Below are 12,352 nucleotides of genomic sequence, written 5' to 3' on the forward strand. Positions count from 1 at the left end.
TAGCAATTTCAAGCATGCTTAATGGCCACAACATCTGTACCCTGACACAGCATCTCACTGCAAAGGGGAACTCCAATGTATTCAATTTTTTTTCTTTCTAAAGTTCCGTATTTGCAAGATCCACTTGAGTTCAGCTACAGCAACATGCAGTGTCAGTCCAATGTGCCACCCAAGAAGCAAAAGACAAAGTTAAAAAGGAAACACAGCCTGGGAAAATGCAGTTGTATCACCCTGCAGGTGCTAACAGTCCTGGTTTCACCCAGTTCGCAGTTTAACTTCGCAGATTTAGATTACAAATAGCCTAAAACCTGAAAGATGCATTTAGAGAAAACAATGCAAAGATCTCTTTCTCTATCTCCTGTCTTCCTCAAAGAGGCCACACCAAAATTCGTTTTGTTCCTGAGATACACTGAGCCTTCCAGCATGAGTGGTGATTTTTTTTTTTTTTTAAATGAACCACACAACGCTGCCCAGACCAGTCAGAGAACAGGCCAAAAACCCATGACAGCAACTCAGACCAGGTCCTCTTACCTTTCCCGGAGAGCCGCCGCGGCTGGGTCCCAATGCAAATGCTCCTGCTGTCTTCATCATCCTCGGGGGGCCGGCTGAGATCGTCCCAGGCACATTTGGCACTCACTCCACTCAGGTTTGAGCCATCTGTCTCAATCCCTTTATCGACTCTCTCCTGCTTGAAAAGATCCAAAACCCCACGACTTTTTTGGGTGTGACTTGACCCTGAGCTGGAACCCACCCTGGCTCCGTGCAGTGTGAGCACGGCTGCCATCAGCAGCTCCTACATCTCCCCCTCCGCTCTCCAGTACCTGTGCTTTGATATATCAGCTAAGGATGACCGGACATTGAGCCAAATCTGGCAGCTGATGTGAACTGGAACAACCTTCTTCATGGCAGGCTGAGCTGAACCCGTAGCCTTTCCTCCCTGCTCCACAGAAGTGGAAATGAGAGTTCTGGGGTATGGGTTCTGGGGTTGCTTCTACGTTAGCTCAAGTTGACACCCAAAGTATTTATATACTCCTATATGAAGCACAACTTCTCACTCTACCTGTTACATGCTACTGATAACAACCGCACGAATAACTGAGATCCCTTTCCAAACTTACCAAAGAGTCCCACAACAAAAAGTTGGCACAGAGACCCATCGTTCCCAGGAGTTCACCATTTGCAAACTGCCCATACAACAACTGCTTTTTACTGTGCTGGCCTGTTCAGTTAAGGACAGATGTGCGAGGAGACATCGGTCTACACGCAAGTGTCAAAGTCAAAACACGCAAGCTCCCTCCCTTGCAAGGTGGACTTTCCAAGCATGTAACCACCGTTTGGTGTCACACACCACCACCAAGCAGCTGGATGCTCCTGGACACCATGCATTTTTTCAAGGACACGTGTATCTGTTGCCAGCAAGACTGTCCCCTAAGCTGCACCCAAAACTTCCAGCAGACACCCACCTGCTAATGGGAACGGTCGTTACTCTGAATTTCCACCCATTTCCCACAAGGGGGTAATGTTGAGCTGAACAGACTTAGGGCTGGGTTACACCGAGGAAGGGCTGCTCATAACGCTGGTACCTCTACTGGCACCAAATAAATCCGGCTCGTTTTTCCTCTGCTCTGTAGGGCTGTCAGTTCTCACACCACTCAGCGATCTGCATCTCACTACATACAGCTGGGTCACCTCAAAATACGCGGTAAGTCCCACTGCTCACAGGGCAGAAACTTTGAAGATTTGAGGGAAGAGCAGAGCTGTGTCACACACCACAGGAACAGACCTTGCTGCTCGTTATTCCTAGCCTCGGGTCTGACCTTGCCACTGGAGTCAAGAGACCGTGGGAGCATTCAGTGCTTTGCAAGATCTGTTCCCCAAGAAGCAGTTTCCATGCTAAAACCCTCATACACTCCTCCCCCTGCCCAGCTGTAGCCACTGTACCCTATAAAGAGCATTGCTTGTTCTTGTGACCATCCAAGAGGGGATTTGAGCAGCTCAGAGATAAGCACGAGCGCTCCGGGTGTGGTTGCACAGCATTTGAAGATGATGTAATTCACAGCGGCTGCAGTCCCACCCTCCTCCATGTGCTCCTACCCCTTCCCCTGAGCCAACTGACTTTTTTTTTCCAGCTTTTTCACCTTCCTGAACCGGCTCTCTGGCCCAAGAAGGGAGGCAGAGGCTTGTAGCGGGGGTTAAGACCACAGCAGTCCTGGCTTAGGTTTAAGTGTTCAAGAGACTGCCTTCCTTCCGTCTCTCTCCCTGGAAGAAGGCTACTCGCTGGGATCTTCCTCTGGCGTCAGGGGAAACTGGCTTCTATGAAAAAGTAATGGGAAAATCTGAGAAATAATACAGCTGCTGGAATTTTCTTTTGTTATATGCTAAACACAAAATTAGTTGTTTAGCCCAGAAATAGAAGTTGTGAAAAAAAAAAAAAACAAAAAACCCTGCATCTGATGCTACATATGCTAGCGATGCTCTAAGTGAGATTTACCACGTGGCTCTTTGGGGAGCCCTCCACAGTGCTCTGGAAGGATCCAAATCAGCTGGGGATTTTGTCAGCATGGTTATTTTTCATTCCAGAGATTGGGAAGTGAAGGAGGGCCACCAAACTTGCCCTTGAGCAGGGTGGAAGGGCCCTGAGGACTCGAGCTGGACGTCTCTGCGATGTGCTGCTCCATCCCCTCAGCCAGAGGCCCCGCTCACAGCATGCAGCCTCAGGGAGGGGGAGAGGGATGTTCTGCAGCCCCTGTCTGCATCTCAGCTGGTTTGCAGAGCACTTCCTCGGGGGAAAGAAGTGCTGCTCTGCTGGCATCCCTTGGAGATCAAGGGGAGCTGATGGAAACGAGCTGGCCTAAGGCGGCCTGTGTTTGTAAGCACTGATGTCAAAGAGGGAGAAATAAAATGAAATAACCAACACAGGCTCTTGGTTTGGGGAAAGCAGTGCTTTCCCCCCTTCCTAGCCAGTGAAGATGTGCCTGGGCTGAGGGGCTGTTCTTCCTCCCATGAAAGGGCAGCCTGAGCAGGAGGTTGGAGGAGCCCAGGGCAAAGGAGGTTCAGCTTTTTCCTTCCTCAAAGAAAGGCTGTTTCTGTCCCATTTTCCTCTCAGCATGTGGGAGGGATGCTCTGAGGCTCTTCTAAGCCATTGATCCCTTTCTAAAGGAGCCAGAGCACTGCAGCGTGACCCGCAGAGCAGCAACCACAACTCAGGAAATTCAAATCAGCTTTATTCTCTTCTGAGATATCTGCTAAGACAGAGAATCAGCACAGAGCTGGGGACCAACAGGGACTGTTTGACAGCGCTGCCAGGGAAATCTGAACGGCCTACAGGGAAGCCTGGCTGCACAGAAAGCAGCCAGCGCTGCCACAGTGTTAATTGCTGACATCCTGGGATGACATCTTAGTTGGGATCCATTCTCAGCGACTTCGAACAGAAAGTACAGCTGCAGCTGCCAGGGCTGGGTTTAGGCCTCAACCAATTCCCACAAGAGACAAAGCAGCCTCACAACAAGCTCTGCCCGCGCCCTGGGAAGTCATTTTCTCTCCCCCCTCGCCTCCACCTATCTGCTGGTTGTGCCCTTCAGCTCCCACGTGCTGTGTAACACCACTAAAAATGCCAGGGGAATGACACTTTATCCTTTGCCCACTAATTGTGGGCAGGAGGGCTGGCCCAGCCCTGCCCACGGTCAGGTTTTGGGCTCTTTTCGGGACTTGTCCCTGCAGATTTTGCTCCGTGTCTCCCCGCAGTCTGTAGGAGCACGGCAGGAAGGAGCAGTGCGCACACCTGCGCACACTCATTGTTGAAAGAGCAAGAGAGAACAGAAACAGGAATGTTTTGATGTGAGGAAGTCCGGAAAGACCACAGACAGAGCAGCTGTCAGTGGCAGGACACACTGGTGAGGCAGAAGTACTCTTTATTTGCCTTAACTTGCCTTGGCTGACTCAGATTCCAGTAAGCTGAGCCACTTCTCATTTACAGTAAATTGAAGAAAACCCTGTTATCGTGAGGAATCACCGCTGTTGCAGAGAACAGACAACACCCTCCAGGAGGGGAGAGGGCACACAGGCAAAATTCTGAAGAGCCTGAAAACTCTGTCGGACTTGCAGTCGTATTTGCTCCCACACTGCGGGACGTTTGCGGAACATTTTTTTCTCTCTCAGACTGGGGCTGTTATTTTGGATGAACAAACTCTTAAGAACAGTAAAAGTAGAATTTGGTTTCCTTCTTAAGCTTTCAAATTAAAAGATGCTGTGAGGCAACTGGGGGTAATCAGATACAGACACACAGCCCACAAGCAAACGCAAGAGCTCGTACAGAACGTGCACGTACGCACGTGCCTTCCCAGGCTACGCCATAAGTTCTCTGTTAAAGGGAAATACTCCGTGATTCGCTGAAACGAGGTCAGCACCACGCTGGATTTGCCTTGGACCCCTGCTCTCCAGTACCACAGCTCTGCTGAAGGGACACAGAACTGCTTCCCAAACACACGAATCGGCGGTAGGCCACGGGATGGTAATCCCTCCATAGAGGTCCTGATCTTATCTTTAAACTTGAGAAATTCCCAACTTCAGCTCTGAAGCAGAAGGTTTAATATACCTTCCTGCACGTATTATTAATAATGGCATGAGATGCTTTTGGCTCGCCATAATTTTTCAGATCATACAAACTACTTGGCCTCAAGTGACATCCTACAGGAATGAGCTACACTGTCGCATTTGCTATGAAATAAAAACTACTAGTTTTGATTTTTCTGCATCTTATTTCTCCTCATGTTTCCATATAAAACGAAGGAGGAAGTTCCTGCTCTACCATCTCTAAATTGGGTACCGTTCTATACTCTTCATCGTCTGTTTTCCTCCTGTCTAAAACATGCTACAAATCTTACTAATTGGTCTCATGCACTAGACCGTGTTTTCTTGGCCTAGCTTCTCTAAATTTCTTCCTAAAGCCACCATCCACTGGGGGCAGAATACGAGCACTCTTGAACCACTTCTGAGCCGGCAAACAGAGTCTCTAAGACTGTTCTGAGATTATTGCAAAAATTTAGAAGATCACAGCACCTTTACAGAAAATAATAAAACTGGTTTATGCCATTAAACCAATTCTCCCTGGCTACTATAAAATACATGATGTTTTAATGGCTACTACAAAAGACATGATGTTTTATTAACTAAAGACATACTTGCAGATGTGGGTCAATTTCAAATATCGTTTCTCCTCTTCGCATATCTGTTATCAGCCAGGGTCCTCCAGCTCTACAAAGAAAGAAAGGCAATGAAGCAAACATGGTTTAGCTAGTGACGAAAGCCCTCCAGGACCTAACCGTTACCTGCCTAGTGTCTGGCACCACCAAGTCTTGCAGGGCAGTCCAGACTGATGCAGGCTATCCCCTGTGTGGACCCACTTACTCATACAAGACTGAGCTGTGTTTTACAGGTAACAACTGGGACTGAGAAGTCCAGCGTAACCTGGTATATGAGATATAGGCATATGAGAGATCAGCAAGGCATGGGGTCAAGATTTATACCTCTCCTAAGTATCTGAAGATGCAGCCGGGTCCCAATGGGACTTCCCTTTTTGCTGAGATCAGCAGTCATGTTCAGCACCATAAAAAGCTTATTGCTCTGATGAATATCCTCACAATAGACATTTTGCCCAGATGGTACTTAATGGCTGAGTACTCAGATGGTTCAGTGCAATCCCTGTTTTCGCTAGCAATGAAAGTTGGAAGGGTCAGGATGTACCACAACAAAGGTGATAGAAAGCAGATTACTGTGAAGATGAACTACTTGGGGACTTGACTTTGGGTCACAGTGCACCCAGGCCGTAGAAATCCGCCTCAGAACAAGCTTTTCATTTGAAATAAAAACTGAAGTCTTGTGAAATCACCACAGAGTTGTTTTTCTTTTTTTTTCTTTTTTTCATGAGATACTTTGTTATTGCAGTCAAAAGCCCCCTCCTCTGGCTCTGCCTGTGTTAGGCTCCCAAAGCACTTGCAGTCAGACCAATAAAGGTTAATATTTTATAGGTTTTCGAAGGCATCGGTAGCTACTCTTTCTTCACATCACTTTGGAAGCTGTTAATTTGTAACTGCAGAAGTGCCATCTGCTTCAGCTCCTCACTGGGATGCAAGAGCCTTTTACCCTAACTCCGTATCAGCAGCCCAGAAGTTTGCAGCTTTGCCTTTGAATCAGACACATTTCTGGATTTCATTTTATCTTTGGAAAGGTGCTTGTGCCACAGCACAAAAGCCAAAAACTAACATGAAAACAGACTGGGGAGAGGGGTGCTACATCTGCATTGGTTTAGAGGAGTCAAGGGAGCTGCAGACAGTGTTTATTGTCTTGGGGTCCCAGAAACAAAGCTTGCAGATGGACAAATTCCCTCTTCTCTAGGGCAATCACATGAATTATTTGCACTTGTGCCTAAATGGAAAAAGTTCAAGTTTAAGAAATTCAGCAGCAAAGGCTATACTCTTCCAAATAATCAATCAATTAAAGCCCGCTGTGGCACTATAGAGTGTACTATTGTGCCCAGGAGCACATATTCAAAGCTATTTTGTTTAAAATGTTTTGAGCTACTACCACACTGCAATAATCTCAAAATATAAGAGGAAAACATTTAAAGCAAATGCCTGCAAGTCAAAAGTTTGGTTGCAACCTGGCAACAAATAAAGCATCAACATAGCATGTAACATTTAAAATCCATCTCCTCCTTGACCCAACAATATCTTTGTTTTGCCAAGGAAGAAATAACAGAATGAACTTCACTTCCATGAACACTCTTTCTGCTGCAAATTGACCCTTCAAGACAGAGTGATTTTCTCACTTTCAGACAGCACCCAAGCTTTTGCTAGGCACTCTAAGTCAGACCCTCACTTCCCTTTCTTTTGAACTACTCAGAGAGGTCACCAGTAACAGTTGTTCTGGCTCCTTCAGGAAGAACCAAAGGGAAAATGCTGCAGGTGTAAAAGACAGGAAATTTAGCTTTTAAAAGCTCATTGTGTTCCACCCTGAACATGTGGGCTTCCACATGCATTAATTTGCCATCTAAGCATCTGTGTGTGAACAGATTTGCAATGAATTCCCATCTCTAGCTACAGCATGGGATTAAATAAGTTCCGTCAACCAGTTAAAGATTGTTGATAAAAACAAACAACTGAATTGTTCTCTGTCAGTACGCTCCTCTGGATGGGGCTACACGAGCACTTACACTGGCACAGTCCGAAGCAGCTCCAAGATCCCTTGCCCGTTCCATTGTTGAGCTGCATGCAGTTCCTCAGTGCAAACCCCAACAATCTGGAATAAATAAAAACAGAGATGGGAATTGTGTGAAAACTGTAAAGAACATGGTGCTGGATCAAATTGTATAGATAGAGAGAAGCACCATTCCTTTGACCTAATGAGACAAGTGAGGACAAATGGAGCCTGAGACAACAGAGAGATTCTGCAATTCCTTATGCCCCCTCAGTATCATGTGAAGTGCCCTGGCATGTAGCGTTTAACGTCGCATGGAGTGTGTGAGTGTGTGAATTAAATAAGAGGAGGGCCTGGTGAAAAATCAGAGCTTACTGGTCTGTTGTCAGACTTCAATCTAGTCCACACAAGAGAAACCAAGCCAGGACAGGTTAGGGTCTGAGTACATGCAGAACACCGTGCTGTTGGCCAATTGCTAGGAGCAAAAGCGATAACAAACCAGCAATTTCTATCAGGCAGGAAACTCACTGCCACGAAGGAAGGCTTTGGTGCTCATGAATCCTTGACCGACTCCATTTGCTGACCGGTTAAATCTCACCTACCACCATAAAGTAAAGCTGCTAACATAACGCATAATCCACTCTGCACTGCAGTCAACTGCAGACTTCTGCCTTCCTGCGTAAGGCAGGATGTGTTTGCTCTTCAGGATGGGATCTACCACACTGAACAATACCAGACATCCCTCTCACAGCAGCTGAGATCAGACGCTTCAAATTAAGGGGTGAAATATTCTTCACTTGACAGAGAAAGGCAGTTGTTTTTTATTTTTTCCTTGATCCATCAACCACTGGCTTGTGCTTTGGAGCACAGTGATTCACCCCCTGGGATGAGAAAAGATTTTAGCCATGGACTTCTGCTTTGTCTCTCAAGACTTCTTTCTTAATGACATTGAATTTTTGGTCAGAATCTGTTCAAGTGGTGCTTTATCAGAGAACAGGAAAATTGAAAACTTAAGTCCTGTAGAGCAGTAAGCAGGAGTACACGATGTGCCTTTACTGCCAGCGAGTACCTGCACTGACCGAGATCTGCGTGGAAACCTGTCAGCATGTACGCACACTTCTGCACCCTACCTCCTCTGCCCCTTGCAGAGCTCACTTTCTCAGGACCCAGCCCTTGGGAACTCACTTCATCCCCACCCACCTCCCAGGCTTCCTCCGTGAACAGCCTGAATCACCCTCCCTTCAGCACACCCCTCCCTGGGCCTTTACTCACTAATTACATGCAAACAGCAAGACTCTAAACAGGAAATTATTTTGTGTTCATTCTTTTCTTCTTGCAATCATTTATCCTCATGGGTCAAACGAAATCCATAACAACGAGCATCAAACAAACAAAGGGGAAAAACAAGTCAACTGTATGTGCTGCAGAAGACTGGAGGCCAAGAGCCTCAGGATGCAACAAGCTGACTCTCCTTTGATCCTGAACAGCTGGGCACTAAAGAAGGGATGCAGACCAATGCAACACTAACTGGGGAGTCAGCCAGGAATCACCCTGCTTAGCTTGACTCTCTACTTCTGCTTCCAGATCCTACAGTTCACCTTTTACTGATTAACCCCACACCCATCTCTTTCCCGTTGATACAACACAGACTTTTGGGCAAAATGGAAGTTTCAGGAAAGCCTTTGCCCTTGCTCAGCAGTTGCCTTGTGCAGGTCTGTGATAATGGAGCTTCCCTTTATGCGCTGCAACTACAGCCAAGCACAAATGGAAGCAAACAGAAGCTTAAACTGTAAAATACAGACACTTGCATTCTCCCACATGGCTGAAGCTTCTCCACAGAGCAGGGAAAAATCACCAGTTGGTGTCAACTATGCTAGCTCGTTCGCTAAGGTTAGTAAGTCCACATGTAATTTTTAAAAGTTCAAAGCAGCCCTTGTCCAAGAGAAGCTTGGACACCACTGAGAAAATGGAGCCTGGGACAGCAAGCAAACCTGTTTGGCCAAGGAACTCCCCTCTCTGAACAGTAGTGTTAACATGCAAGGGCTGTTTCTTTTGCAAAGCAATCCTGAACCTTTCTTAAGCAGTAGATCAGTACAGGCAAACTCACATAGCCTCCAAACAATCCTTGTGTCTATGTGGCAGGCTGCATTTCAGCCATTAAATAATTTTAATAATTTGCCAGTCCTACTAAAAACATCTCTTCTAGAACTGAAACCAACGGATCATCCACTGATACTGCCATAACATTAATGTGAATTTAGCCCTATATATATATATATATATTTTTTTTTTTACAAGTGTTTATCTCAGCTTTTTTCCCCCAACTCGTGTTTGAAATTTCAGAGCAGTAATGTTCAACTCCAGGTGTGTTTCAGGGTGTAAACCCTTTCTGCATAAGACAGGCCTCTATCCTGAGAACTGAGTGTGCCCTTGCTCAATCCCAGTAAAATCCTTACTGAACACCTCCAGGGCAACAACTCAAAGATGAGAGTCATAGTAATCAAATACGGAAGCAAGGCGGAAGACAAGTGAATAAGCATCTGACTTATCAAAGCTAAATAAAATGTAGTGTTAGCTGCATTCCACGCCCAGGAAGTGATAGAGCCACCACTGCTGTGTGTCATACCTGTAGGAAAGTAACGACCCCAAAAGGAGTCTGCACCGGCTGCATCTGAGGGTCTTCTGTCAGTAACATGTGCTGGATTCTTGATTCACTGTTGTCCAAAGGGCTGTGCCACGACACATGGTCACCGCTGCAGAAGGTGTTTTCTACGAGGAAGAGAAACAAGGAACATTTAGTCCCTAAATTCTGCTGGAATATTCCTTCTGAGGACCAGGACAGTCCCTGGCTGCTATTCACAGCGACTGCCCCCAGCTGGCTCTGCTGCATCCCCAAGTCAGCTGAAGCACCTGAACCAGGAAAGGGATCTCCCTGAGCCACCTGGATTCAAGCACTGACTTTAAAATGGCCCAATCCTGAGTTAAACCTATGGCAAAAAAAAAAAAAAAGTTATAAATTAAGTTTATAAATTAATCCTAACACAGGAACACCCTCAAAATAAAATTAGTCTCTCTCTAATTTACTGTTTGCCTAATTTTGTGACAGGGTACAGACAGTCAGAGGGCCATACAGGATGCCTACGGGACAGCAATTCTTGATTTGCAACTCCGATTTGCCACAGAGAACTGATTCTGAAATGTGAATTAGACACAAATAATGCCCTGCTATACCTAATAAAGCACAGTCTGCTGCCCAACTTGTGACAGTCTAAGTCAAAGACACTTTCTCTTCTAATTGTCTGGCGGCTCTGGTGCAGAATTATAATTAATATGTTCCTTCTTTCCCAAACAATGAGAAAACCAATAGGCTATAAATTTCACTCTATGTCAGAATAGTCTGCGTCAAAACAAAGGGCCAGAAATTATTCTCCCCTCTTCACAACTGTAAGAATTCCTTTCTTTTCCTCCTCTCCTCCTCAGAAATAAAAAAGCCAGATAATCCCACGCCCTACAGCTGGTGCAAGCCAAAGGCACACCGGAACCCCTGAGTGTATGTTGCTGCCTCGAACGAGGAGAGGCTAATGCCTGCTTTCTGGAGGAACTAGAAGTAAAACCACCAGCCACGACCATTGTCACTGCATTTAAAGCACGGTGCACCTGCACACAGTTGGAGAAGTGCATGTGCAAGCGTGCTGCCCAGCCGACTGCCTCGAACGGGGGTCTTGCAGTGTCCCCCCGGATAGTTTTCACTGTACATAGAAATGAGCAGCTTGGAAGCCTCATTATGCCCTCTAACATAGGCGTAGCACCCCAGGGATGAACCGAGTATTGCCTGCATGCTTCTAAAACCACCTGCAAGCTCATGCTTCCTCCCTGCACGAGCTCATTTACCAAACCAGGCTGGCCTGCTGCCCTCCTCCCATGGCCTCTCCCAGGCTGTGCTCTCAGGACAGAGGCAAGGCAGCCCTTGCCCACTGAAGGACGACTAGGGCTTCTGCTGCAGGCTGGAAAACATCACCAATTACTCGCATTGCTGTCCAATGACACCGGAGAACCTCCCGTGATGTGGAGCCGGTCCGGTTCAGGAGTGCTGCCTGCTGCCGATCCTCCTCTCTGCCTTGCAGCGGTGCAGGATGCTGCCAGGGAGCAGGCAGGTGAGCTGACGAGAGGCACCTTGCAGCTGCTGTGCTCCAAAACGCTCCGCCAGGGAGCTAACTCACGCTTACACGGCCAGGGGTTTAATTCAGGGTGTCGCAGGCAACTCCCAGGTCCTCCACCAGATGTCCCCATTGGCGTTTATTTGGGCTTTTTACGCTATACGGCTTTTCAGACGGATTTCTTGGACAGCTCAACAGATTAAGAAAGAGTTAAAATAAACTTTAAAATTAAAATAAAATGCCATAAGGAACTCGGCCTGAAAAAGGAGGCATGGGACAGAAGTGTTGAGATAAGTAAGGGAGTGCTTTCCTTCGTAAAAAAGAAAGAAAACATAGCAAACGCGAGCCGCTTCAAAGAAAGAAAGGAGTTTATCTTTCTGTACAATAAATTACACGCTTTCAGCTCTGCAGCTGAAAGGAGTGGCTCAGAGCATTACTTCACTTTTAAGGTTGGGACGTATAAGCAGGCAGAAATGAAAAATATGATTTCAAAGTTTTTCTTAAATCAAAATTGGATTAAACAAACAGACAAAACCGGCACAGTTGCAAAGAATCTTGCCGATGTTTTTCCAGGTTAGGCAAAACGTGGCTGATTAATTTTATTTTTTAAATGATAAAAGCCTCTCAGTCACAGCTTTCAGGAATGAAACAAAACCACAAAGAACTTATTCTTGGGCCCTGTCTCTATACCACAACATTTTGCCCATCAAACGCTCACACAATTCTATGCTGATCGATCGCTGCGTTTCACTGCTGCTGCTGCTTCTCCTGGGAAATCCCAGCCCGTTTAGAGCAGGTTTTCAAATGCAAATGGCTCTGCTGGAAATCCACCTGTTTATGTCCATGCGAACACTGAACACTTAGAAAATCTCCCTCTCTCTCTCACATGCACCCGAACAGCAAAAAATTCACACTGACTACTCAATTCAATCACAAAAAAAAAACACCATTCTGCAAATAACCCGAAGCCCAATTAAAAGTTGTAAGAGTGCAAAAAGTTC

At 46.3% G+C, this 12,352-nt stretch overlaps 1 protein-coding gene across 2 annotated transcripts in view; it reads right to left on the reverse strand.

Moving 5' to 3' along the window:
- Window positions 1–12,352, reverse strand: part of SUFU (SUFU negative regulator of hedgehog signaling) — an 89,700-nt gene that overhangs the window by 36,269 nt on the left and 41,079 nt on the right. Inside the window, exons 4-7 of one of the 2 annotated variants that reach the window (XM_067000297.1) lie at window positions 9,821–9,963; window positions 7,211–7,296; window positions 5,181–5,253; window positions 532–688 (exon numbers count right to left, since the gene is read on the reverse strand). In XM_067000297.1, coding sequence (XP_066856398.1) covers window positions 532–688; window positions 5,181–5,253; window positions 7,211–7,296; window positions 9,821–9,963 — 459 coding nt within the window. The remainder of the gene's footprint in view (window positions 1–531; window positions 689–5,180; window positions 5,254–7,210; window positions 7,297–9,820; window positions 9,964–12,352) is intronic. The other variant, XM_067000298.1, reaches the window with a different exon arrangement.

The sequence above is a fragment of the Anser cygnoides genome, chromosome 7 (assembly GCF_040182565.1).
Source record: "Anser cygnoides isolate HZ-2024a breed goose chromosome 7, Taihu_goose_T2T_genome, whole genome shotgun sequence".
Taxonomy (NCBI): Eukaryota; Metazoa; Chordata; class Aves; order Anseriformes; family Anatidae; genus Anser; species Anser cygnoides.